At 38.8% G+C, this 27143-nt stretch overlaps 6 protein-coding genes across 12 annotated transcripts in view; 2 read left to right on the top strand and 4 right to left on the bottom strand.

Annotated features, from left to right (window-relative positions):
- LOC135163338 (box A-binding factor-like) overlaps positions 1-1769 on the bottom strand; it is a 33975-nt gene extending 32206 nt beyond the window's left edge. Inside the window, exon 1 of one of the 4 annotated variants that reach the window (XM_064122699.1) lies at positions 1376-1769. In XM_064122699.1, the coding sequence (XP_063978769.1) occupies positions 1376-1439 (64 nt within the window). In that variant the 5' untranslated portion in view covers positions 1440-1769. The remainder of the gene's footprint in view (positions 1-1375) is intronic. The other 3 variants (XM_064122697.1, XM_064122696.1, XM_064122698.1) reach the window with 3 other exon arrangements.
- The window catches only part of LOC135163353 (arylalkylamine N-acetyltransferase 1-like), a 99962-nt gene extending 72925 nt beyond the window's left edge, over positions 1-27037 (top strand). Inside the window, exons 1-4 of one of the 4 annotated variants that reach the window (XM_064122732.1) lie at positions 18376-18704; positions 24057-24321; positions 25849-26068; positions 26308-27037. In XM_064122732.1, coding sequence (XP_063978802.1) covers positions 24069-24321; positions 25849-26068; positions 26308-26506 — 672 coding nt within the window. In that variant the 5' untranslated portion in view covers positions 18376-18704; positions 24057-24068 and the 3' untranslated portion in view covers positions 26507-27037. Of the gene's footprint in view, positions 1-18375; positions 18705-21809; positions 22100-23338; positions 23891-24056; positions 24322-25848; positions 26069-26307 lie in introns of those variants that run through there. The other 3 variants (XM_064122729.1, XM_064122730.1, XM_064122733.1) reach the window with 3 other exon arrangements.
- Positions 3362-5917, bottom strand: LOC135163350 (mitochondrial import receptor subunit TOM40 homolog 1). Its single transcript, XM_064122727.1, has 6 exons — positions 5510-5917; positions 5153-5267; positions 4786-5039; positions 4383-4544; positions 4148-4297; positions 3362-4025 (listed from the first exon to the last, which is right to left on the bottom strand). The coding sequence occupies exons 1-6, from the start codon at positions 5676-5678 to the stop codon at positions 3886-3888; spliced, it is 990 nt and encodes a 329-aa protein (XP_063978797.1). The 5' UTR covers positions 5679-5917; the 3' UTR covers positions 3362-3885.
- Positions 6375-7272, top strand: LOC135163358 (MIP18 family protein galla-2). The gene is made up of 3 exons (XM_064122742.1): positions 6375-6711; positions 6788-6867; positions 6949-7272. The coding sequence occupies exons 1-3, from the start codon at positions 6591-6593 to the stop codon at positions 7216-7218; spliced, it is 471 nt and encodes a 156-aa protein (XP_063978812.1). The 5' UTR covers positions 6375-6590; the 3' UTR covers positions 7219-7272.
- LOC135163347 (mitochondrial inner membrane protein OXA1L) lies at positions 7269-9651 on the bottom strand. Its single transcript, XM_064122723.1, has 7 exons — positions 9395-9651; positions 8988-9300; positions 8654-8833; positions 8352-8581; positions 7931-8197; positions 7600-7762; positions 7269-7526 (listed from the first exon to the last, which is right to left on the bottom strand). The coding sequence occupies exons 1-7, from the start codon at positions 9458-9460 to the stop codon at positions 7366-7368; spliced, it is 1380 nt and encodes a 459-aa protein (XP_063978793.1). The 5' UTR covers positions 9461-9651; the 3' UTR covers positions 7269-7365.
- On the bottom strand, positions 9932-16403 carry LOC135163349 (fasciculation and elongation protein zeta-2). Its single transcript, XM_064122726.1, has 9 exons — positions 16095-16403; positions 14898-15150; positions 12370-12495; positions 12145-12304; positions 11742-11853; positions 11401-11654; positions 11169-11244; positions 10948-11013; positions 9932-10805 (listed from the first exon to the last, which is right to left on the bottom strand). The coding sequence occupies exons 1-9, from the start codon at positions 16198-16200 to the stop codon at positions 10789-10791; spliced, it is 1170 nt and encodes a 389-aa protein (XP_063978796.1). The 5' UTR covers positions 16201-16403; the 3' UTR covers positions 9932-10788.
- Positions 27038-27143: the final 106 nt, after the last annotated feature.

The raw sequence follows: 27143 nt of genomic DNA, 5'->3' as shown, positions 1-27143 counted from the left end.
TTTCTATTCCAATAAAATATTCAACTTCAATAGTCAATTCAAATTATTCAACGATCGAATGAATGTTTCATTACCTCGTGGAAGATAAAAATGAAATTAAAATAATAGCGGAGGGAATGTCTTCACAATTAGATTTGAATCCCTCGTGACTCCAATTTGTTCACTCATTGCCGAACATTTCATCGGATGAGGTCTCATTAATTTTCCTCGCCGATTCAACAATAATCAGTCGATAAAGTAAAATTGCAAAATTCCGTTTTCGTGTGAGGAAAATAAAATTCAATTTTTTAATATTTTCAAATTTGGAAAATGAAAAAACCATGACATGAAATAACTCATATTTTAACAGTAAAATGACTCTTAATTTCATTATGAAAGTAAAAAAAATTGAATTAATCAAGAACTTGAGAAATTATGCCCTGACTGTCATCGTCTTCTACTGCCATATGGCCCGTGACAATTAAAATTTAATAAAATATCTCCGAATGTACCTTCATATAAACAGAAATATTATCGAAACATCATTTGAAATATCCCAGGAATATTGAATATCAACGTAAATACCAATCTGTCATGACTGAACGAACCATCGCTTTCCCTCCAAAACAATCCCCCTCCCCCTGAATTATTACCGCAGCCCAAAAGAATCCAACAACTTCGCTCTCTAAATGACTCAGGTGTCTATGAGTGACGTGGCGCCGCAGTTGTCAAACTAATGACATCCCCGAGGACACGAAACTCAGCAACGCCAAGTATTTTAATCACCCATACCGTGAAAATACGAGAAATTATACTTTTAAAATAAAAACCTAAGCAAGAAAACATTCCAGCACCTCACCACCCCGACCATTGCCAATGAATACAAAATTAATAGCGCATCGCCACGAGAAGGTCCCCCGACGTTCTAAAATCCCAATCAGCAGCTCCCCCTAAACACACCCCCTCAAACCCATCCGCCACATTCACCAAAAAAATTATTCTCATTCTCCTCCATAATTTCCCACCGACAAATGCAAACAACCAGAAGACCTCCAATGTCTCCAACACTTCCAGCACCCCATTGCCAACCAATAGCCACCCCCAGCTGAGCCCCCAACTCGCGGAAAAAATAATCGTTCGCCAAAGTCAGGAAAAACCACCGGTGAATTTCCGCAAAAAAAATTCAAAGTACCCGCAGTCTCCGAATAAATCCCCCCAATAACTGCGACTCGTTATCACGTACCCAGAGGCGGCGTTATCACTCTGATATCCAACCATATATACATCCACCACAGTCGGCCCCTGGTCTCCAGTGACTCACGGACCACCGGCCCAGTTAGTGATTCCGAAATCAAAGGGTGAGAAAAATTAAAGAAAAACTACTCCATCAACTCACCATACTCTCCTCGTCGAATTTTCCCCAGATTCCGTTCATCCCTCACTCCCCTTCTCTCCTTCATCCCCTCTGCAACAGTGACAACAATCACCCACCAACGAGGACACCCAACGGGGTGCCAGGGAAATCCCTTCGATATGCACTAGCACCAGTCACTCCTGAAATCGAAGTAACCGCCAAGTCCGTATATGCACAACGAGTGAGGTTGTAAGAAGAAATAAAAGTCCGTGTTGTGCATATGAGAACCGGAGCTCTATGATCGACGGTATGAGCCTTCGCGTTTGGTATATTATGTACATAGAGCAAAGTGACTGAGTGCGCAACGAGTAAAGAAGGCCCAGGGGAAGCCGAAGGAGTGACTGAGACGGACAACGAGGGAGTGAGGCAAATGGAGTAGAGAGAAAAAATAAATATTAAAGAGAGAGGAAAAATTAAACGACTCGATACTTGTGGTGCCCTGATCGGGGAGGGGGAGGAGGACTCGCTGCCCCCGGCTTTGAACTCAAATGAGAGGGGGGGGGTGGAAGAGGGAGGGCGTTTAACGCGGACCGAAACGAATGGGGAAAGAGACAGAGTATTAGCGAGTGCGATTATTCTTCATTGAAAGCAAAGGAAATACTTCGATGTGTTACTTGGTGGAACTCACCCAGTTAGATTTCTTGCGGTTCGGGCGGTTTGGTGTGGGGGAGGCTTATCGGTTTGTTACTTTCGTTTTGATACAGGGGGAGGGGGGTCTCATACGGATGGTTTTTATTTTTTTCCAAATATAAGTGGACTGTTCTGAGATGAAAGATCTCGATCAGAGACAGACTTAGGAAATCCTCGAATATTCTCGAAGATAATTATTTTAATAATATTTGGTTGAAATTGAAGTCGACATTTTCAACAATGCATTGGTGCTTCTCTCCTGATGAATATTTAAGAAAGCACCACCTCAATATCAGCAGCGAAATGTGCAATAATAATTGCTCGATAATTTATCAATTTTTTTTTCGGAGTTCCCGGTTCATCTGCCTCTTCATTTTCCTGATGTGATTCATCCCTCAACTCTTGAATTCTTCTGGACCCATTTTTGACCGCTAAATGGGTGACTCAAGGGTCTCGGTTGGGGGTGACAGAGGGTTGAAGGATTTCCATGGCAAAATTTGAGTTTTCCATTTGCTATGGACTCGCCTCTGTATTTACTCTCACCAGGACGCGCTTGTGTCATCCCTGGACTTTCCTCTCTTTTTAAACCGGTGACGAATTGAATTCTGCACGTGTCTTGCAAGAGGCAGAGGGAGGAAAGGAATATGAAAACTCGGTGAAATGTTTACGGAACAGAATTGACGACGATGAATCACTTGACTGGGGCATTGTGTCGAGTGGAGGTATTGAGTTGCACTCGTGAGAAGTATCAAGGCCGGCCATTGATGATCGTCCCGGGTTCCATCGATTTGACTTCTCCCTCTCATTCATAAAATTTTATTTCTCGTCATTGCCTTTCTTTTTGAAAGGAACTGTTTAATGCTCGCGTTTTCTGGGAATGTCAATTAATACAAACGATTTTCTCAGAGTCGTGGAACAGTCACGCACATTGTGGACGTTGAAGTCACTTGGAGTTCCAACAAAACCGTCGAGAGCACGTAGTTGTTGCACCTATTTTGAAGGGCTTTCAAACACCACTGTCAAATAACTATGCGCAGGTCATGGAGATTTACCTTCAAAAGGCTTCCCTTCCCTATTTGTCTTATTTTTTTATTGCGATTTGCATAGAGGACTCAATTAGGGGATGCCAAATTTAAGAATCTGATGGGTTTTATTTTTTAAGCGGCCTTCTTGAATTAATGAACGACCTCTTGAGGTCTTTGAATATTACCCCGTCTATTCGATTTTTTTAACCGACGTTGATATCACCGTTCGATTCTGACATTCTCCGTTTTGCAATTAAAATTTTTCAATTCTGTTTTCAGATTGCATGGGCTAAAAAAACAAAACAAAACAAACTTCAACAATATAATTCTCTATTCAACATTGGTTTGTTCAATGCACAGTTCGAATGTCAATTTCTTCCACTTCTCCTTAAATGCAGGCAGCTGATTTGCGATACTTGTAATTTGGTATTCAATATTATAGAAATACAGGTAAACATCGAATGAGTGTTAAGTAAATTTGTTGACATGGTTTCTTCAATTTTCCGCGAGAATCAAATAATACAACAGTGACACCTAGACTTGTACATGCATTTTGTCGCGAGTTTCACTTGAACATAAAGGGCTTATAATTTATTAATTACGCTGATTGACAGAGTAATAATACAAACAAGGAATCATCCTAATGCAAATGTCACATATCTTTTGTGTATGAAACAATACGTTTCTGAGAACTAATGGTTTTCGCAATGAATAAAAGTCTGAGGTCAATGGCAGCAGTTCCTTTCGCACGTTGTTATCATTTGTTTTCCTTGGTAAATTTATTTATTTAGTTTATGGAGCTAATTTTAATTTTAATGCCAAAGTGAAAGACATTTTTTAACCGAGAATTAATCCACAACCGAGTTGAAATTGTCCTTTGCTGTGATTGAGAAGACCACTCAGGGCAAATGCGAAGGGCAAGGGCTGTAATTTCTTTTCAAGCACAGCACCCACTGTCCAATTTGAATCCACACTCCCTGAAAATGGCGATAACGAAAGAAAAATTAGTTGGTGCATTTTTCCTGTTTGACGAATTAAAAAATTGGAGTAAAATTCATTAAATTATTATATCCTTATTATTTTGATTTTTCATAAATACCTCTATACACAAGATCTGCCTTAGGCAGATCAATTTGGTAAGCTATAGTCGCTGTTGACTCCTGCATCCTTGTGTTAACATCGAGCTCTACTCCCACTTGGAGTTGCGAACTAGCCCGTTGGTGGAAACATATATGGCACGATGCTGGGCCTATTAAAACCACATAAAATCATTTTTAAATGTGTAAAGTTCCAGCAAAATGAGGATGAATTCTCTTGAAGTACTGCATAATTACCAATACTAGCACTGACGGTTGAGTCTCCAGTGGTGTATCTCCCCACGAGAGATGCAATAGCAATAGCACCACCTGGTACCCCAGGACCCCCTTGATAAGCCAATTCTCCACCAAGTGCCAGCTGCTTATTGACGTTCTGAAGGTAGTGAGCCACGACAACCCCTGAAACCGACCCGATAATTCATTTATTCATAACTGCTTCACTCAGGCAATTTTAATTCTCTATTTTTATATTATTAAAAAAATATTTATTGTATACTTTTTTAGATTCAAATTATCCCTAATGATCTAAAATATTTAATATTTGAGATTTGTTTACATTTGAAGAGTTGCAAAGGTAATTTTCGGTCATGAAAAAAATAACGAAAGGAAATAACTAAAGGGTTGAATAATTATTCCTCACCAGAATTATTAATTATGTCGGGATTAGCGACGGTCAATGATGCAGTGTAAGAATCTCCACGGTAATCAGTCGTTCCCTGAACCACTGTAAATTTACTCCTCTGGATCTGGGCACCAATTTTCGTCCTCATCCTGGGGCCGAACTGATGGAGAACAGTTGCGTTCATGTTACCTCCAGGCTCAATGTCCCCAAAGAGGACTGGATAGGCCTCCGTTGGCGATGTTTGTTTGGTTCCTACGTACGTTGCTGAGAACCTTGACAAGAAACATTACTTTTATAAAGTCTGAATAATTGAAAATTAAATGAAAATCCTCAGAGAAATGATTTTTTCTCGGGAATAAATTGAAACTTCTGCCACCCTTCTTACTTGTATCCAGACTTGATAACAGAGCTCATAGTGATGGAGTGAGATATTTGGAAGTGGTTACTGAGCCCCTTGTTGATGATGAGCTTGGCACCCTCGAAGTTGGATGGAAACACATCTGAAATCATTCATAATTCAAACCTCCAACCTATAATAGCATCAGTGAAAAAATCTGAACAAAGCCCTGGGGCCTCCACAGAGCCAGCGCAATCCCCCAAAAATTAAGTTTCCCGCGTTCCTCAATTAAAGCAGAAATTATAGGTTTGACCAGAGATTAGACGGATCACACTCTCAGTGATAATTTCCCAATTTTTACTGATTATGAGTCTGCGGGGAGATTAACTGGACTTTGTAGCTCACCTTTGCAGAGTTTGTGGAGATCCTCGACAGTCCCAGGATTCTCCAGTTTGGTGAAGGCTTCTGAGGGCTGTCCAAGGTGCTGATCCTTCTGAATGTTCGGTGATGATATGGATGGAGCCGATGAAGGCGATAGTGGTGGAGGTGCTGAAGCTGCCATAACGTTACCCATTCTAAGTCCTCGTTTTTCACCTTGATTTATTAATTTTTAACGACTGAGTTTTTACACTCCTCCGATTATTTAATTTAGGTTTCGACTTTTTACGCTGATTTATCACTTCAGTCGGGAGTTTCAACGTTTATTTACACAGAAAAATCGGTGATTAGAAGAGTGCGGTTATAAGGGGCAGCGTGTCTCGACGTGAGTCGCCATTTGTAAAGGGTCGATCGTTACCCAAATGTACTTAGCTGGCGAGGGGTTGCAAACGAAAAAAAAAATTAATGTACGTGATTGTAGATCGTTAGTACATCAATGTACATGTATTGATTTTGTTTGTAGCTCCGTGCATAACGAATAATCATCATGTCCATTTTACTCACGATGCCGGGAGCAGAAAAATTTTTAAATCAACTTTTTCTAATTGAACTGTAGCTAATCTTGTAGGAAATCGTTTGTAGATCATGAATATAAAGGTTTGCTCATTCGTACATATCTCAATCAGCGAATACAATGAAATGAAAATTGTGATTCCTCCCCACTCCAATTTATTACGCGGCGTCTTATGAGCAGGCGAATTTTCGGCAGCTCACCCGGCCACCAAAATCGACGGTGACGCCTCTGACCGCCGGGGTCTCTATTAACATTAGCATGAGCCTCCCCTTTAGTCTATATGCTCTGCCAAAACACTAGACAAGATCCTCGGGACGCCGTACGCGTCCTGTGTATTGCGTATGTGACACACAGAGGTCGATACTGACAAATTTCTTGTCACATGCTGGTTCCGCCTGCACTCTACTTTGATTGGCCTCACCACGTGATCATGTAAAATGAAGCTCAGCGAGGAGGGGATGAAGAAGGAAAATACACACGTTTTTTGGTTATTGTGGTGAAAGGGATTTTTCTGAGGAGCTGTCAGATGTGATCATGGAGGAAAAATTGGAGAATATTAATCCCAAGTTGTATGTAAAGAGTGGGGAGAGACTGCTAACTGTGGACGATGAGGATGAGGACGTCGTTGATGAGTTTGATGCCAGGGAAATTTTCGGTAAGTTGACAGCTACGTTTTGCATGTTTTTGTTTGAAATTTCAAAAGTCGTTTAATATATTTTTATTTCTTGGAGACCTGATCAAGAATATTAATGATCCTGAGCATCCACTCACGTTGGAGGAGCTACAAGTCGTTGAGGAGAGACTCATTCAGGTGAGAAACTAGAGGACTTTAGTTGAGGTTCAATTTCTTGTTCCACTATTATTGGTTTTATATCGTAATTTTTATCATCAGGTGGATAATAAGAAAAACCTCGTTGATGTGAAATTCACCCCGACAATCCCCCACTGCAGCATGGTAACCCTTATTGGTCTCTCCATAAGAGTTAAGTTACTCCGAGCCCTTCCCTCTCGTTTCAAAGTAAATGTAGAAGTGAATCCTGGAACCCATAGTTCTGAAGCAGCAGTAAACAAACAATTAGCAGATAAAGAACGAGTTGCAGCAGCTCTTGAAAATAATCACCTCGTAAGAGTGATAAATCAGTGCGTGACTGTCAGGAATTAATTAAGAAACCATGTTTATTTTTAGATAAGAAATATAAATACAGATGAGAATGAGCGTTAATGCCTTTATTTCCAATTTACTGTATTTTTTTAACTAATTTAATTTACAAATTAGAGGACTTATGGTACGCAGTCTGTACAGATTTATTTAGCTCTTCTTGGCCATCGCTTGAGTTTTCTTCAGGTGCTCCTGCACTGGATTGTAAGCGTAGGTTTTCTGGATAGGTCCTCTCCCAGCTTTGTTAAATTGGACCCTGTCAATCTGTTCTCGCGCTGTCATTTCTCGAGCTAGTTTCATGTTTGACCACGCTAGAATGTAAATTGTCGACTATTGAAGTTCTGCTGGATGCAAAATTTAATTTGCATTTTTGGTTATACTCACAATCTTTGAACCCTTCCTTGAATTTTTTTGGTTTAGCCAGAGCCTCAGCAGGATGATTAATTTTTGCCTGAATTTTGAAAAATTCTCGAACTTTGGGAATTCTCAGAATGAACACTTGACACATTCCGTAAATATTCGTTATCGTCCAGTAGAATGTGAGTGCCTGTTAAATTCAAATATATTTATTTGCTCCCCCAATCCTTCATTCACTTTGAATTAATTATCAAAAATTAGTACGGATTCGACTTCTTAACTCAACGTTCACCACAAAAATTCCAGTCCCTCCCTAGCATTTGAAAACGGAAAACAATGAAGTGAAATTGCCACTTACTGCTGGGAAATTGATCATAAAAGGAAGGATGATCAAAGGTAGTGCGTTGATGACATATTTGAATACCCCCATGCTCTCCATCTGAGGAGTATCGATACCCAGTTTCATCGTGAGTGCCAGGGTGCCTGCTGTGATGACAGGCAGCATATAGTAAGGATCAGGAATTGTGAGATTCTCAAACCACCAGAGACCCCCATATTTCATGCTTTCCACTGGTAGATTCGCCATTCCTCTTAGACCGAAGAAGAATGAGATAAATATTGGCGCCTGAGAATTAAAAATATTATCTTCTTGAAATGAAAGAAGCTTGAAGAAAAATTATAAATGATCAGTTAGATTCAATCATCGTTTACATTGATCTCAACTTGATTGACAATTTAGTCTTTGAAAGACCATAACTAATTAATTAGTTATTGATTACCTGACACAGAGGAACAATCATACTCTTTATAGGATTGCATTCGTGCTGCTTCATATACAACATAAGTTTATGAGTTTCCGTTGCTGCAGTTAGTTGATCACCACAGGATCTAGCCTCGGTAATCCTCTGCTGGATTTTCTGCATACCTGGCAGAGTGTTGTGCATTTTCGCTGCGTTCCTCTGGGAATGGATGATCAGGGGAAACATGAGAGTTCTGATGCAAACAGTACCTGCCAGTAAAATAGTAAATGACTTAGAAAAATAATGGAATCATTGGAAAGAGAATTTCGACAATTGATTACCTATGATGATTGTCGCCCACCAGGGCGCCCCCATCCCCACGTGCACGTATTCGAAGAGCTGTTGAATCATTCCTGATGGCCACCACGAACCCAGTCCCACGGACTGGAATGTCGGCTCTGCCAGGGCTGATAGTGTCTCTAGGGCCTCTGGGGGAGGGACTGGAGGTGCTATGGGCGCATCTGAGGAAATGAGACATTGACATGACAGACATGGACATAACATTTTTATGACGATAAAGATCTTTTGGCTTCATTTTTTAGAAGTTGATTTCCAAAACGCGTTTTAGGATTGAACAATGAATGCCCCGGGATCAAATAATTAATAAAAATTTACCTGGGATTACTGGAAGTACTTCTGCCCCAAGTGGAATATTCTCCACGATATTCGTCGTCGTCACAACCTCTGGGGTCACGTTCCCGACGAAATTATCTGTGGGAAATTGGGTTGAGCTGTCTACAGGAGTTTTCGCAGCTTGGAGAACAGATCCCAGGGTTTCCCCTCTCTCTGAGGTGTCCTCTGTACTCAAACATCGCACGAAGGAGGTACTGAGGACCGGTGAGTACCGAGAGAGCTTCAGGGACGAATGCCGGGTGATTGTCGGATTATTTATCCTGTGCGAGAGGTGAATAGATCTACCGGAGATTATCTGGAATAGTATTATTACTCAGAGATTTAATTCATCTCTCATCATTTTCTCCTGGGGTCGCGCATAACCTAAAATTCATTATTGAATATTTTACCTGACAATTCACTGTTGTCGTCGATATTATGCGCCGGTTTATGATTAATGCTGTTCGCGACAGCATTTTCGCCAGTTATTACTTAATGTCACAGATTATTTAAACTACTGCGAAATAAACACCGACAGTGCCTCAGATAAATTGTGAGGTTAGGGCTCCTCCATGCACGGAAGGCAGGTTCTCAAGTCATAATGCGAGAGTGCGTTTTCATGGAATGTCAACATATTAAAAACGATTTTTTGAAATTAGAAATATCCGAACTTTATCGAAATTCGATAGGCTATCAAATTATGTATACAGTTTTTTATAAAAAAAAACTAGTGGGGAGTTAGGCAGCAGCTTAGAGAGGATAAATTAGGAAGGAGTGGGGCAAAAAAACTTTTAGGCATTTTTTTAAATATTCATAACCTAGAATTTAATTGATCAATTGAGAATAAAATTAGCAAGAAATATAATGAGAATTTTTAGAGAATAATGAGAAAAGAAAATGTAAAGTATCATGTCATCACATATAAATTAAATGAATTGTAAAACTCATTGTTAAGTTTAATATTACTGATGATTTTATTCGAATGATGGCATGGCGTGTTGACATAAATGTCGATTACACTAGCAATATAACAATTTTCATTTCTGAAATACACCAAATCCTAAAACTATAAATTTCCAATGACTGAAGAATTATCAATCAGCAAGGAATAGAACATCTCATTACGATATTAACATCACCAATCAATCAATATCATTATTCATTAAATTACTGAAGTATCACGAAGCATCAGATACTGTTTTTTTAATTCGAAAAAGAATCATAACACTCGGTATTATATGCATTATATACAAAAGTAAATGACGCAACACTTGGAACAATGCAACGAGATGATTCGTGATAAATGCGGTCGTGGGAAACTTGTTGTTCAGCCACTCGTAGCTAGTGCAACAAATCGATATCTCTCCCTCACTGATATTCTTATCGTTTGCATTCGATTAAATGAGTATTGATAGTTTAATATTTTTTTTCATCTTCAAATATAAAAATTATAATCTAGATATTACGGAGTATACAGTACAGTTATTTCCATAATAGGCAATAAACAGTAAAAAGACTAGATAGAGAGCATCTGGCAACTTATAAAAACGATAAAATAATAATATTTGAGCTTTGAAATTCATCCACTCGATTTATCCATTACGCAAAGATCCATCGGGTGAAGTCAGTGATTAAAATCATTTAAATTTTTAATTCAGCTCAAAAGCAAATCGTAATTCGGCATATATGCGGGTACGACGATTGAAAGCGCACTGGGCAAGAAATCGCATGACAAATTCATTTTATTAGTTTCTCTTTTCAGCTCGTTATTCGTCGTTATGGTGGCCGGGGTGTGGCAGTTTTACTAGGTGGGACATAGAACTGAAATTTGAAAAAATTTCAACCATTAATTCGTTTGTAGTTCAGTCAGTCTTTCAAATGTGGAATCAAGAATTTTGTTCTTAGCGTATCATTTTTCTGCCGGGATATATTTTTTTCTTGATGAAATGAAAAAGTTTATTACCTTTGAGGATGTAATCAGTTAAGAGGGTTGGAACTGTGGGGCTGTCTTCATTAATCGCCTTCAAAACTGAAATTGAAAGTGATGAAGGAATTCATAAGATATTTTGGATAGATTTTTCAATGAATATTCCAAAGGGAAAATTGAATTAATTAATTTTTCCTCTCCCAATGTTAAATATGCTTCATGCCATTGAAATTTAACTTTTAAATTCTGTTACGTACTCTTTATCAAGACCTGAAGTGCCTGGTTGTTAGGAGGGCCATTGTCTGTGTGATATGGGATTACCGTTGTGAGGTACTGCAAAAATAGAATGCAAATACGTCAATTATTTCATCACCTGTCGAGTTATATATGGAAATAAAATGAATCCATTGACAAGAGGAAAGTTTGAAGATGATTGGAAACCTTCTATCCTCTCTTTCAATTCGTATATGAAATTTGAACAACCGTTACCTTCGATTCTGAGATCGATCTGTGTTGAGGCAAGGGACTAGTGCCATTTCCCCTCTTCTTCGTGACATGATGCTGCCTCCGACGATTCTGCACAGCGAGCAGAAGCGATATAAATTGATTCTTTAATTCCTTCTCGAATTCAAGCTCATCCCTCAGCGCCAATTCCGCAATTAGTGTTTCGCTCAGAGCTGAGACAAGAGCCTCCATCTCCCCGAGGAGGCCGATTAATTCACTAGACGACAATTGTTTCAACTCTGTTGGGGGGAGTAAATGGCCTTAATTAGAGGAACAACGAGACTATTAAAATTTTTGTCAAATGAGTATGGAAATGTTTGAGTTACTTTTTTCGTATAGAGGAGAACCGAGGACTTCTCGGCTGCGCTCAAGGGCCTCGTCGGTGTCCAACATGGAACCATCGGTATCCGGTGATCTCTCCTCTGAAGGACTCTCCTCCTGAAATTGTGAATAGTAACAAATGAATTTTTCCAATTTTTTAAGAATTAAATCGTCTCGATAATTCCATGTGTCAAGGGCAAACATTGGTAGAACGAATTTTCGATTAAAAAAAAATAAATTACAGTACATTAAATTATAATTAAAAATCGTCATCTTCCCCGGGCATTAAATTTCCATCAAGAACTCATGTCAAAGGGAAGTGAATTGATCGCCATCAACAGTGTTCACAGTCCAAAGTCAATGTTTTTTCCGTTTTCAAATGAAAGTAATTGAATGGGCATCAATTACCTGCATGATATCATCGATTTCACGCAACACCTCCTCTGCAGTCTTCATAGGCTCCTCAGGACTGTGCTCGGCATCAGTACTGCTCGACAGGATCAAAGCATGCATATCGAGATCCGTTGCAACTGCCTCATCCTCACTACTCAAGTCGTCAAGTTCAGGTCTAAATAAAGCACAAAGTGCGATAGTAATTATCGATTAAAAGGTCGAGGATATTCCAATGTTTACCTCTCCAGTGACGCCACCGGCGCTTCGTTGAGATTCAACGTCGACATGTGCATTTTCCTGGCATAAGATTTGCTCCAATCGATTGGGAGAATACTGCCAAAGGTACCGGTGATCGTCCACCACATTCTGTGATAAATAATTTATTTTAGAGTCTCATACTTTTTAAAATTCAAATTCAAATACTGAAGAGTCAAATTCTGATTGAATTCTATTTTAGGAGCAAATTTTCCTTCAAAAATCATTGAAATTTTAATCGCTGGAAAATAATTATTGGAAAATTTTCTCCAAATCTATTTATTCAATATCTTTTTGAAGTCCAGGCGACTCGTCATTAAGCGAGTAAATAACATTTCTTCGGCCCAAAATGTAAACATCAATCGAAGAATCTCATTCGCACTCTTAGGCATGATTACATTGCACGTTGAATACAACAAAAAATCATAAAAGCAAAAAACATTTCTCTAAACATAGACACGTGGAATAACAATCATTAATACCCCATAATACCCTCAAGGATAAAAAGTAATGACTCAGGCGTCCCGTGGGAAAAATTGAAGGAAAAATAGACTGGAGTTAACGAAAAATTGCCTCATGAAATGCCAGACTGACCTTAACTCAAATTAACGTATACCATTCTGTCACATCGCTGGAAGAAATCAAATGACATGTTTTCAACTCGAAAATTTCTGGTTTACACTGATAAAAAGCAACTTTCTTCGACCCCAAACCTGAATATCAATCGAAGAGCCTCGTCCTCACCACCAGACCTAATTACATCGAACGTTGATTGAAAGCAAAAACCATAAAAGGAAAAAAAATATATCTCTGATCACAGGGCCCTGGGATAATAATTATAAATATCATACGACGCTATCAAGCCTATGAGATCATGATTCGGTCTCTCTAAAAATTCCAGTTTCCGTTGACAAAAAGAAAAAACTCGTCGAAACCCCTGAAATTTTTTTTTCTCTAAACATAGACCCGTGGGATAATGAGTTTCAATACCACATGATATCCTCGGCAATAAAAATGTCCCCAGAATGTGAAATATCCAGTCAGTGTGTTTTAACAAATATCGAGGTCAGTGCAGCATGCGTTTCTCGAGTTACTCCCCCTCACGTGACCACTTCATCTCGCAGGAAATTGTGACGCGTGCTCTGAGATACGCAAGGCGGCTCGTGGCAGTAGTTTAATGACAGGGGAAAATGCACCTAACGACCGCTGATGAATAAGAAAAATAAAAACAAAAATAAATTGGAATGCACGGGGCTCGTCACTGCACAACCCCACCTCGAGTAATTTAATCGAATTCATCTCATACACCGTGAGCAATTTGCAATTGTCTAATGAGGTCTTCCCAGACCGCAAATTGTCACGTAATACTCGTTCCAATGCTTCTCATATCCATATGTCCACCAAAAATGGTGAAAATAGGCTGTGGTTGTTGGTGTGTACATGGTAATGGGGGGAAAGGTAATTGAGGATTGAGGATACACGAGCGCAAGCGCGTCAATATTGACGCCACTCTGTACCGCTCTGATCCTATCGGCTCACTGTACACATCTTTACGATTATACGGAACAACGTAATGCAACAAAACTTTGGAAGAAATTGATGGTGCTAATGGGTTATTTTATGGGACAAAAGATTAACTTTTTTTCTTGATTATCTCAGTGATGAGCTGTCGGGGCACATGAGGGCAAATCGTTTGACATCTGTCTATCCGGAATTTCTCAGACGATTTTATGTTAAGGGAAAACGGAAGCCCTGTGTCCACAGGGACTTCACAATTCTAAACATAAATTTTCCGCAATTCCGGAGCCGAATCTGGTTACCGGAAATTTAACGGAATGTCGCGGTATTTGTTCGTAAAACCCTCAGCTGACGTATGGATTTAATCCAATTGACCTCTTCCGTACTGAATTATCTATTAAGTAGTTGAGAAATTGTCGAGATTTTCCGTTTACATGAAGTTCATTTTTATCTACACGTTATCATCGCCCGGAAATGGCCAAATCCAAGACGAATATTTCAGACAATGAGATTGAGTCCACATTGAAGCCGGACAATTCCCAGGAATTTGGTATTTTCGGCGATGAGATGAATCCACGACGACCGCGAAGCCAATCTATTTTTTAGACCGAAGAATCTAGGGCGTATTCTGGTACTGACTCATTAAATCAGCTGTGATGTCATCAAGAATTTAATTACACAGTTTCATAACGCATGTGGGAATATCCTCGACCGAGACGAGGGGGAACATCACTGTTACCCAAGTATTCAAGAACAAGAACTCTCTCTCTCTAGAGTTGTATTTCAGCTAGTGTTGTTGTTCATTGCAGGTGCAATTTCGTGCTCGGCCGAGTAGAGCTTCACCAACAGAGCAGCCGAGGGCGCGTACAATGTGTACCTGCGTCCCGGCCGATCGCACACGGGTGTATTCACCCTCTCTCACCCACAAAAATTACCCAAGAGACTAGAGCAAAGGAAATTTTTCAACTTAAAGAATGATTTATTTTTCCACTCACTGGCACTCGTTCATTATCTCCTCTTGAGTTCTCACTTGAACCGGGGCTAGGGTCTCAACGTCTGTCGCATAGTCTCTGAAGCAGGACGTTATCTTCTCGTCGAATGTGTTGACGAGATCCTCGAGACTTCCACTGAAGGGACTGAAGGTACCCTCTTGGAGGATGTCAGTGCCACTTTCGTGGCCAGTTGTCACCTCGTTTGCGTTGCAGTTCTCCCCAAAATCCACGTCGATACTCGCGTCCAATAATTGTTCTAAAACATTAATTGACAGGTTGATTTTAATGACGCAAGGGACAATCAATTATTCAGCAAAATTGTGGTAACAAAATTACAGAGAGTTTTTCTAGCACTCGATTCATTTTATTGACGAAGTCTTCATTAATGAAAAAAAAATCTAGTTCAGAACGAACGAACAATAAATTGTTTGAATCGAATGCGACGGACCCCAGATATTTTACCGTCAGTTTCCCAAATCTTTTTCATTATTATTTCATATTTTGTGTTTGAATAAATCCGTCATCTCGACATTTCAAGATCTCAGGCGAAAAACATCTGTAGAAATTCACTCATATCGTTTCGCTGCATCAGAAAACCGCTTTCTTTTTCACGAGTTTTGTTGACGCAGAGGCATTTCACTCCAAACAAAAGTTGTTAAAAATAACTTGTTGCAAAAATAACTACTACATAAATAGTGATTTGTGGGAATGAGACGAATAATCTGAATATTTCTAGGCCTGAGGAAGATGGAAGAATTATCATCAACTCCAATATCCCCCTAAAAGGAATTGAAATCCACAGAAATAGCCTCACCAGATAAAAAAATCTTCACAATCTGTCATTCTCCATACGATAAACCGCTCATCCCGACAATTTGACAACCCAATAAAATTCCAGGCATATGAAGAAAGTCTTTCAATAATCAAAACAAAAACTCCAAAGCAAAAATATGAATCGGTGAAAATACGATAAATCATTTCATCGTCCAAAAATGGAAGTGTTATCACGTAGCCTCCCTCACCTTCAATATCTCTCGAAAAGGAATCGAAATCGGCAGAAATGTCGCCACCCACTCATCCCGAGATATCCAGTAAAAAAACTGATAAACCCGATTCATCCCATTCCCCTTCCACCCCCAGTGCCCCTCATTGTCATGCAATTTGATGATGCAGTAAAATATATTTCCAATCGAAACGCACCTGTCAGCAAATTCATGTTTTTTAGACTGGTCGTGTCCTCTTCCTCGAAGCGTGCCAGGGGAGCTTCGAACTTCAACTCGGATATTTTACCCGCCATGTCCCTCATCTCTGACCTACACTGAGGGGTTGTTCGAAGCTCCTGTACCCCCTGCTACTCCAGTGACAATAACTTTAGAACGATAACTCGTTCAGTTGTTTATCGAAGCTCACGACAAATGGAGAATGCACTTTTATTTAATCAGCTACTTTTGGGATGATATCCGAAGATGAAACACACCCCCTACGCTGGACAAGGAGCGACTGAGTGAGTCAGAGGGGACACGGGATGCCAGCCCCGGACTCGATTTTCGAGATTGGTGGGGGGAGACAGACCATTTGGAGCCAGGGGTTTTGATAGTGTTGGTGGGGACGCTTAAGGAGGCACGTTTTACTCGCACCCGAGGGCCTCCAGCGTCTCATTAATAATTGATTGTATTATCCTATAGTTGGGGATCGATGGAAAAACCATTCCGAGCGCTTACGAGAGTCTTGAGACGCACTAGAAATTATTGAGATGGTAAATTCAGTGGATATTCTTCGGAAAGATTTTTTATTTCATTTTCACGCGAGTTAATACGTTCCTGGGAAAATCGAATGCCGGTCGATCAGCCCGCTTCGCTCGACAGATAAGTCACGACTTTCTAGTAGATTAAGGTACGGTTAGCAGTTGATGGTAATGTACTGGCCGTGAATAAGGACGATCTCGTCGGTGATATTTTTAGTGAAATTCTCGCAATTTTTTAAATCGAAAAATCAGTATTTGGGGGATTAATCAGTAAAGCTTATCAAACCAGGGAAGTTATTTCTCGTAAATGATTTCTCGTGAAAAATTTGAGTGCTAGTTCGGGGGAATTTCATTGGAGGGAAATTTTGACCTCAACATTAATTCAATTTTTCATATGCGATGAATTATTTTTTTTGCAGTACCCGAATTCCCTAGGAAAATTCCTCTTCTTGAAGATTTCAAATTAATTATTTTGTGAAGCTGATAAAAACCCCGCGTTTAATTGAATTTTCAATCACCCGACGGAATGTAAAATGGATTTTATAATTGTCTGCAGTTTTGTTGAACTTCACCGAAATATTTTCTAAAGTACCAATCCAACACCGAGGTTCCATTCAACACAAGTAAAGGGAAACGACAGACACTTGACTTGTACTTTTAGAAAGGTCTGGGTTCTAATGAAATATATATCAATGGTAATGATAAAAATTCATATTCCGGGTCATAACTCTATTCTGTTCCACTTATTCATTCATTATCCTCATGAATTCAAATGTAAATGATAAAAATTATTGCGCAGGAATTTCAGTTGATCTTGTTCCTGAGGCGCCGGTGATTGCATATAAAGGATAGTTAATTATTACAAAAGAAACGAGGACTGCATTATATACCCACGTTCTAACAGGTGTACGCATTGTTGCAACTATTCAATGTTGAAAAAAACTGTGCAATGGGCTCGAACGATGATGAAAAATAATCAGTACCTGAATGGATATATAAGTAGTAACAAATGTTACAAGGAGCTTTGCGATTTGCATCGCCAGGCGATTTGTTATACTGTCATTGCTTTAATCCGAGTCTTATCGGGTGATCTGTGACTAACAATCGAATCTGAGAGCCTCATAAATTATTCTATTTACCCTTTCCCTCAGCTGCTGATTAATTCTTCAATTTTTTAATAATTATCTGGGCATTTCAAAGCTTTTCATGTCAACAATTATCAGACAGGTGTGAGCTGTTTATAAAATTAGGGGTTGTTAGACTAGGGAAGGAATCTACTAAATATTAAACACTTAGTTTTTTTTTAATAAAAAGATTCATTTAGTTTGGTCCATTGAATTAATTACCTCGCAGGGGCCTCCAAAGAATATGTTTCCCACCTTCTTCCCAGACACGTTCCATTAGCGGTACCCCCAGTGATAAAACAAAGACAATAATCCAAAGAGAGACAGAAAAACCAATTAACATCCCTCAAGTAATTTTTCCCACCGGCAATTCTCATCCTTATAAATTTCAATCATGTCTCATTCAAATGATAAACTGCACAGGACACCCTACCTATCCTATCATTGCGCTCATTAGCGGCTTAATAAACTCCGGGGCGACGGGGCTGAGAACAATGATCCGGTAATTCGTTTCAATCGCCACAACCCGCTGGAGACCATGATAAATGGGCTGATGTACCAGGGAAGTGATAGCTTATCGCTGTTACGGCCACCACTCGACCTCTGGATAGTGTTGGAAGTTTACAAACGCTGGCCAATCGAGCAGTGTCGATAGCTCAACATCGTGACGACGGTGTTGGCCATCATCTGGCATCTGGTCCAGATATATTTAAAGCTCGGGGAAGGGTGGCCATGATCTGGTGAGGAAGTGTCATCGCTCTGGTCCTCTCAACGTTTCAACACTTTCAACATTAAATTTTGATTTTTCCCACCAATTCTTTCGATTTTTAAACATCCAACTATCGCTTTGTCAGTTGTTTTGATTTTTTTGGCTATCGCCCATATTTACGTCGTCAGATTGAAGATCGTAAGGGCGAAAATTAGACCTTATCAAGACCTCTGGTGAGTGTATCACGAATAATAACATTTTCTTTTTTTTTCGTGAAAAAAATTGTCGTCGTGGATTAAAAATATTTAAAAATCAGTTATTTTGATTTTGAACTCATTTACTATTTCGTCGTCACTGGTCTGTACTACAGATATATTTAAACCGAGCCGGGAATGCCCTGAGTATCTGCAATATTTAACGAACGCGAATACTTTCAAAATTTTCCACTACTCTCAATTTTGATAAATTAATCAATTTTTTACTTGTTGTTCACACTCCCATTTTGCGCCGTCATATTTACGATTGTGAAGGTAACAAATTGACCTTCTGATAAACTTATGTTTCGCGGGTAACAATACTCATGCTCTACCCTTCGCCCTTCTCTTTTACCCGGAAATGAGTGGTCATTGTCCAAACGTCATATTTGTATCCCGAAAAACAAAAGTTTTTTCTTCTCTTCGTTATCTCCAGGGATTTCAAGGTCCGGGGTTGCCCTAGGCTAATATACGACAGAGCCTTCTCAACAAAAGGCATGTACCACATACCCCATCGAGACCTCGAGGAAACTCCTGATTTATCCTCGACCTTCTCTTTGGGCGCACCTCCTCTGTTATCGCCATACATAAATCATTTTTCGATATTTTAATTATGGAACTGTGTTTCCACTTTGAAATAGTGGAGATTTTTTTAGTAATTTTCCTAAGATCACGTCTATTAGGGTAATGCTATAATTACTATTAATTAATTGATTAATTATAATATTGAAAGATGCATCTAGAGCCACTGGGAGCAAGAGGCTGTTGAAAAAATGAATTCGTCTCTCAAGAAAATAACTCTTCGGCAAAAATAATGATTTTTTCCTCACCTCATGGTAATGAGCATGATCGGAAAATCATAACTCCGATGATGCTTTTTTTATTCACCTAATGAGAAAAATGGTTTTTTGTCAGTACGAGAATGGAAAAAAATAATCTTGTCATTTAGTTATTTCCAAAGTCATTACGCTTGAGCGATTCGCTGCTTATTTTCAAGGAGATTGGGGTGTACTCGATTTTATTACGACTTCTTTGATTTATACGGATTTTTAATTTTCATTTTTTTACACCCACTTGTGAGATATCCCATTGGTTACCACATCGGGGCCGGTTCCATCACGCCTTCAGTATCTATTTTCAAATTAATCACAGCCGGTTTTTTATTCACAAGACGTGTACAATCTGTCCCATTTGTACCAGTGAATTTATCGATTTATTAATCACCACGTGATTCGCGTTACGGTTCGTCGCACGCCGATCCCGTCATGCATCGAACGGTTAACGATACGTAATTATGCACCTTTGACTAGAGGATCTATTGTCATTAGCAAATGCTGGGGAGTCGCCGCTCCTTGTGCACAAGGATAATAATTTGCATTAAATTGTGAGGAGCTGTATTGTCTCGGGTGTGAGCCGCCTTTTTCCAATCCAACCGTCGAGATCGGAGATGTGAGGTGGTAATTGTCCCGGGTATTTAGCGGTAATTTACGATCACTAAGCCCTCACCCCTTTCCCATCGTGAGCTGTTGTTTTTTCATTTTGTTTCCGTAAATTCGCATTCGCGTGCTGAGGGGTACTTTAAAAAAATATATATGAGACGTCTATTTATTTATTTTTCAAATATTTCTCGGAGTCTTTTTAATAGTAATTTTTACGAACAGAAAGGCGGATATTCCTTAATTTCCAAGAATAGAAAAGTTATTAGGAATAAAATTGATGCATGCCACATATGAATCGGTTTTTTTCCATTAATTGGGAATTTATGAGGGAGGAAGCGTGAGGATAGCTGGAGCGAGACGAGCCCCCAAGGAAACATACGTGGGAATAATTTATTTTTGTTATGAAGTTATGCACGAGATTATGTATTTTTATACTAATTTCCGCGTTTATTTTTCAGACATTGAAGAGACAGTTTTATTTTATTTTCCTGGGATTTATAAGGAACATAAAAGAGACTTAATGTGTAGTTGAATATCATGAGCTTGCAGATTTCTTAGCACAATTTTGCCATTTATTTCCATTATCATGGAATTTTTCGGCGCATTGGTAATCTCTTGTCCTCAAATTGTCACAACAATATGTGTCAACACATTAGTTACACTAATACCTCCTATTGCGCAATGGATCTTGGGGTGAATAGTTCATTGCGTCTCTTCTCTCCCAGAAAATATCTCCCACTGACTCCATGCTTCCATAATTATCCATGAAAAAATCAAAAATCAGAGGCGGAGCAATCCAGCCTCCCGATCACCACTCACACTGACTTGACAATCATAGTAACACTTAATTATACTCAAACGATTATTCAATAAGCATAATGAATACGCGAAGACAATTGTCCTTGGTACGCGTGGATCATCGATGCACATCACGTCGCGCATTGTAATTTTTTTAATACCTATTTTGTCAATGGAGATATCCGGTCAATGCAAATAAAATAAAATTCTATGAAATAAACTGAAGATTTGTGATAAACAGTTACAAGCGGAGCTGATGTTTTAGGATCGCCAATGGAACATTAGACAATCACACTTCTAAGGAATTTCCTCATTCGGAATTCATAATCTCCTGTTGGAAAATTCTGACATTCTCAGAATTTTTAGGGAAGATTCAACAATATTTGACAATCAATTTTGATGAACAGGAATTAGTTAATCAATTGATGACGACAGAATCACCTGCGATGCTCTACCGGATGTTGCAAGAATTTCATAGTTGGGAATCGATAATCAGAAGGAAAAATTAACAAATTATGACATTCGATGTAGAATTCAATGAAAAAAATTATTGTTTCGCTCTTGATGAAAAAATCCAATTCCATTAAGTTTCCAATCAAATTCTGACTTTTTTCTGACAGTATCCAGTCAACAGAGGTATTTGCCAACAGTAAAGTTCGATTTTTTAGGGACAAAAAAATGCCATTAGGACAAAAAATGACCTTAGGAAGCCCTTTTTGGGCCTTAGATGAACCAGCCGTAGAAAACAACAGCCTCAGCTCCAGTGTTTTCACTGTCCCTGAACCCGGTTGGGGTAAGAATGCCCGGTCTGAGAAGGAGCCGGTATAAAAGCCCCGTCCGTCCTATTACTCTGCTCAGTTACGACGAAACAAACGGTGCTGTTATCTCATTCCACACATTGGAATAGTTATTATAAGGAAATAGCGTGACGTTAACTATTAAATCACTCGATAAATCGGCTGTCAAATATACCAATCAGAAGCTCCAGTTGAAAATTCTAATCAAATTAATCCGAAAGTTTGAAGAGTTCTTCAAGAAACAACAATGGAGGGATTAATAACGAATCAGCTCTCCAAGGCCCGAATCTCAGGCGCTGTCTTCACCCCAGAGGACAACAGAAAGATGACCAGATATTCGGTAACAAAATCCGTAATATTTTCTGACACTAACGGATGGAAACAATTTGAATTGTTTCAAGAGCTGTTCACACCGTTGACGCATTCACTTGAAAATCATAGTGCGGAAACGCGTTAATATAATGAATGCAAAAACTTCATGATATTAGTGAGATAACAAAAAAGCATTGTGACCATAGATCATTCATCTGTCTCTTTAATGCAACGTAGTTACCCCGTTAAAAAAATTCTGTCAAGAGATATTTTATTTTTTCTAGTGATTCCATGAAATTTCCTAATTTACAAGAGATGTATTTAATATTTATTTATTTGTTGGTACCTAAGTATCAATAAATGAATACATACTAATAAAGCACATAGATTAATGAGTAATAAATAATTACATTGTTAGGTACACAAAAATCATGAATTATTTAGTGGACTATAATACCCTCTCGAGTCTTTCACATTTCTTCCTGTTCCTAAGGAGCCTGGAATATTTTTTTTTATACAAACAGCGCCCATTTATAAACATTCGCGACTAAAATATTATGGCACGCGGTCGGAATTCCCAGTCACCATGAATTAAGGATAAAATTAATAGACACGCTCGTGTCGATGAAGACTTCAGAGACCGGAGAACCTGTCAACAATAAATTAATTTCGCATATTTTATGGAACATGTATTTGCCTCCAGGCTAAATTAATTCAATAATTTTTCCCTCATACCTTCAATTAATTGGCTTATAAAAAATTATATATGTAACGTGAATCCCTGAAATATCTCATTTCAACGGAGAATCGAGAAGTTAATTTCAATCCGACAAACACGCACGCAATTTCAATGAAAACCCTATCAAAAATAAATTTTGTTATCGTGATTTCCCTCGGAGGGCAAAGTACTCGATGTCATGTTAATTCCGTCGAAAAATATATTTACCAAATGAATAATAGTCCGATGCCACATTGAATTCGCTCTCTCAACAGTCTAAAATATTTGTTAACAATTACAATGAAAATCCCCTACTGTGTTTACACTTTCTCCATCTTCTTAAAAGACAGAATAAATAATTTTATCATGTTATCTCTTCACACCGCGTGTTATGCGCATTAGTGTTTTCGGCTAGGCAACATGATATCGCCGTAAGTCCACTGATATCTCCAGCTCAACCACAACGGATAAGAGAAACCGACTGCACACACTGTTGACAAAACGAAGACTGAATATTAATTTTTTAAAAATGCAGTCTCGCAGGTCGGGGCTGGCCCTACGCGCAGATCGAGACAAGGCCCAGTGAAGACCACGGATGGTCAAGCGTCTGACCACTTAGGCCTTATCCCCTTGCAGACCTAACATAAGGAGACTTTTTAATTTTCTTTGCAACTCCGCAATTCCATTTTTTTTCTGCAAAAGCCGGTTTAGTGAGCTTCTCTCGGCGGAAAAATTGCTCTGCGAATTTTCTTTCTGTTTATCCAATTAAAAACTATGCATATACCTCCAAATGCACTAGTGCCGTGGGACGGTACAACGGCGAAAAGCTCGAATTAATGAGTGAGGATGATCTTGCCCAGTTATTAAAAGAAATACGATATGCATTGTGTGACTGGTTGCGTGCAGCTGTTGTACGTGAGCCTTGAGAAGTCATGGCTAGCGATGTATTCTCTGTTGTACTCCTAATTATTCTGCATTAGCGTAACAAAACAAATAAAATGTATATATCTCACTGACGTATATCTGGGGATACAATATCATTCGTCAATAGAACGAAGACACGAGAGGATGAAAAACAAACGTTGCGTGTGTACATTGATGGTGAGGAATACGATGTAGCGATGGAAAATTGAATAAATGAGTAACAAGATGCACTTTGTGGGACGTGTGTCGTCGAATAGAATTAGCCGCCAAATCTCGGATGAATGCTGGTGACACAGTGAATGGATTAGGGGAACGTAATAAGATTAATTCAAAATGATTGCAGCTGGCTGACGCAATGACTGACAATGAAACGACGATGGACTATCACATTAGAACTGTTACGGCCGATGCTAAGCCCAAAGTTTTGGCTTTTCTCAGGCGCTTTTTCTTCCGGGACGAGCCGTTGAATCACAGCATTGGACTCATACCCGAGGGGGAGAACAGCACTTGTATCGAGCTCGAGGAGTACTCCATGTCCTCGTTGGAGCAGAATTTGAGCCTCATGGCAGTGGCATCTAGTGGAGCTATCGTTGGGGTACAGATCAATGGTGAGATTTTGTTTTTGTTAATTTTTTATTTTTTTTAGGGATTTACTTGATGACGAAATTACGGATATTTTTTTTATGTTTACGCAAGAAAAAAATGCATGATTTTTATTTTTCATTCGGGCTGTGGCATACATTCGATTTTTTTTGAATATTTGAATAATTTAATTGTCAAGGACTAGACAATTGCCGATGACAAATGCATCAGTATGCATGAAGTGGGTTTTTATAAAGGATTTTTATTCGATAAAACGATGAAGTACAGAAATGTAATGAGATCCTTTGGGAAATATTGAAAAACAATTGAGTTTTGTCGTCAAAAAATTTCTTTATTAGTAAGTCAGGACCAATTGGCTTGAATGCTTGAAAAATCACAGACATAATTTTCACACCTATTACAATTGAATATCGAGATTGACATCTGATCGAATGACACACAAAGACGGGAAAACCTATCGGAAACATTCCACGCGATAACATTGTCTCGATAATATTAAATTGCGATAGCGAATAGTTGTGACGATTGAAGCGGAGTGACCCACAGACCCCAATTGACATAACTGAGGACAGATTTACGAGCGCTCGTATTTGGATTGAATTTCACTCATTTGCGCTTTAAATTCCTGTTTAAAGCGACGTGTGCCCAATTGAAATTCATTGCGTCCATTGGCAACAATGTCCCCCTTCCTATTTTCTATTTAAAAAATCCCATTGAGCACTGAAAAAAAATGTCACAAAGTACATGATTAGTGAAGGTGTTTGATTATTGCGCAATGAGAAATTACAGCTTGCAAGTCACCAAGGTTTAGATGAGAGAACTGAATTTATGTGGTGTATAATTAACGGAGTTGGTGGCAGGCTTGATCGATACCGTATCAGCATTTTTTTTTTCAACGGTTTTTCATTGTGTTGCGAGGAACAACATCGGAGGCTGTAGATCCATTCACTCGATTGCAAGATAATCAACAATGTACATGTTCAATCCTACCGATCGACAGTTGAACGTGTATTTTCCCGTTAGGGTAATGGGATTTTAATGAAGTATATCGACTGCAAGGCGAGCTGCGGTTTCATCGTAAATACTGATATTAAGGATCGTAAAGTATGAATGACAAGTGAATATTATGTTGGGATTGACAGGAGTAATTCAAATCAATGAAACGTTTGATAAGTTATGAATCAATTTGTCGAGAAGTCGGAAAATGTGATAAATCAAAAGAACATTTGCATGACGAAGGTTTTCCACGGAGTTTATAAGAAAAACTGCATTCCTGAGAGGTGTTTCAAACGATTTGCACCGGAATCTCTGCATTATCTTTCGAGAGTCTTTATTTTTACATAATTTTAGTTCGAGTTAATTAGTGGTAACCATTGAATTTTAATGAATCGATCAGAATAAATCCAGAAATATTTTTATTCAATTTTTAATTATCATTCCAATAAAACGAAAACTTTTTGCCTGAATATTCTGTCTCGAATGTAGGGAACAATTTGGAAATCAATTAAACTTTCTAATTAATCTCTCCGCAGGGACGACTGAATCACCGGAGGAAGAGGAGGAGCCCGACTACATAAAAGCTTGCGAAAACGCGAAATTCAAGAAAATCCTGAAGCTCTTGCATCATGTGGATCAAGAGGTGGACGTACTGAAGCGATATCCGGAGAAAAAGATCATGGACATTCGGATTATATCAGTGGACAGCAACTGGAGGGGTCAAGGCGTAGCAGCTGCTTTATTTGAAAAAACAATGTAAGTCCTTTATAATTCCTATCTACATGGAAAAAATATTTATGCATTTATGTATGAAAAACGTCTCGAGTGGAGACAAATTGTGGGTAAAACATATGCAGAATATGTCGAATATATATTCCTCATAAACTTGGAGAACATCGGGGGTTGGAGGGAATGACATATTTTTCAAATAAATTTTTTCATGGGGTGGGTTATTTAATATTGAATCTCATGAGGCAATGTCTATCGTGTTGCAGCGAGATAGGCAGGGAGTTGGGTTACGACCTCATCCGCACTGACTGCAGTTCTCACTTCACTGCCAGGCTGTGCAAGCGGCTCGGTTTCGAGGAGATTTATTCACTAGAGTATGCGGATTACGTTGACGAGAGTGGAAAACCTGTATTCACACCTACTGCGCCTCACACTACGATCATAACTTATGTGCGAAAGCTCTAGGCTATAATTTATCTATTTATTGATCTATCGAGTGATGGCACGATGTGATAAAATTATACAAGTCAAACGTAATATTTATAGTTAGGACTGCAAGTCGAGGACACGTTATGGCGAATGCGAAGGGTCTCTGGCGATTGATTACTTGCAGAATAAGTCACTAAGTCATTAAGAAAAGAACACTTTCAGGAGTAAATCGACACTATGAAAATATTTTCGGAAAGAAGATCAGAAAAATTTATAAATTTTCGAAAATTTGATTGATGTTGAGTTTCATTTATTTTTTGTGAACTTCCCAGTTCCGGAGATATTTTTAACTACTAATTCAACGGTAATTTAATTAGTATTCAGAGGTTCTTAGAATTTTTCTTTCGTATATTCTTCTAATTACGCAGATGTGATATTCCTTCCACCGGTTTACCCCTAAATTAGTCAACTCAATTAGTCGTTAAAGGTAACAATTGAAAGTATCAGTACCATTTATATTTTTACATCTGTTAATATTCGTTTTAATAAAAAAATCATTGAAGGGTTTATTTGTCTTTTATTGAGCACAAATAATTAATTTTCTTTTGGTCTTGTTATTGACAAACCAGTCAATTTTCAGGAGGTTTAGGGGAATTTCATTTCTCAGATTAAC

Source organism: Diachasmimorpha longicaudata, chromosome 6 (assembly GCF_034640455.1).
Source record: "Diachasmimorpha longicaudata isolate KC_UGA_2023 chromosome 6, iyDiaLong2, whole genome shotgun sequence".
Lineage (NCBI taxonomy): Eukaryota > Metazoa > Arthropoda > Insecta > Hymenoptera > Braconidae > Diachasmimorpha > Diachasmimorpha longicaudata.
Note: the sequence above shows the minus strand (reverse complement) of the source record. Positions and strands in the feature narration are given on the sequence as shown.

Excerpts from the sequence above, each read along its gene's own strand:
- LOC135163350 (XM_064122727.1), bottom strand. The coding sequence starts at position 5,678 with ATGGGTAACGTTATGGCAGCTTCAGCACCTCCACCACTATCGCCTTCA. Across the intron at positions 5,268-5,509 it reads TCTCCACAAACTCTGCAAAG|ATGTGTTTCCATCCAACTTC; the intron begins GTGAGCTACAAA and ends GAATGATTTCAG. Across the intron at positions 4,298-4,382 it reads AACCGTCAGTGCTAGTATTG|GCCCAGCATCGTGCCATATA; the intron begins GTAATTATGCAG and ends TGGTTTTAATAG.
- LOC135163358 (XM_064122742.1), top strand. The coding sequence starts at position 6,591 with ATGGAGGAAAAATTGGAGAATATTAATCCCAAGTTGTATGTAAAGAGT. Across the intron at positions 6,712-6,787 it reads TGATGCCAGGGAAATTTTCG|ACCTGATCAAGAATATTAAT; the intron begins GTAAGTTGACAG and ends TATTTCTTGGAG. Across the intron at positions 6,868-6,948 it reads TTGAGGAGAGACTCATTCAG|GTGGATAATAAGAAAAACCT; the intron begins GTGAGAAACTAG and ends TTTTATCATCAG.
- LOC135163347 (XM_064122723.1), bottom strand. The coding sequence starts at position 9,460 with ATGCTGTCGCGAACAGCATTAATCATAAACCGGCGCATAATATCGACG. Across the intron at positions 8,834-8,987 it reads AGTACTTCCAGTAATCCCAG|ATGCGCCCATAGCACCTCCA; the intron begins GTAAATTTTTAT and ends TCATTTCCTCAG. Across the intron at positions 8,198-8,351 it reads TGATTGTTCCTCTGTGTCAG|GCGCCAATATTTATCTCATT; the intron begins GTAATCAATAAC and ends TTTAATTCTCAG.
- LOC135163349 (XM_064122726.1), bottom strand. The coding sequence starts at position 16,200 with ATGAGGGACATGGCGGGTAAAATATCCGAGTTGAAGTTCGAAGCTCCC. Across the intron at positions 11,655-11,741 it reads TTCTCCTCTATACGAAAAAA|AGTTGAAACAATTGTCGTCT; the intron begins GTAACTCAAACA and ends TCCCCCCAACAG. Across the intron at positions 11,245-11,400 it reads GATCGATCTCAGAATCGAAG|TACCTCACAACGGTAATCCC; the intron begins GTAACGGTTGTT and ends CTATTTTTGCAG.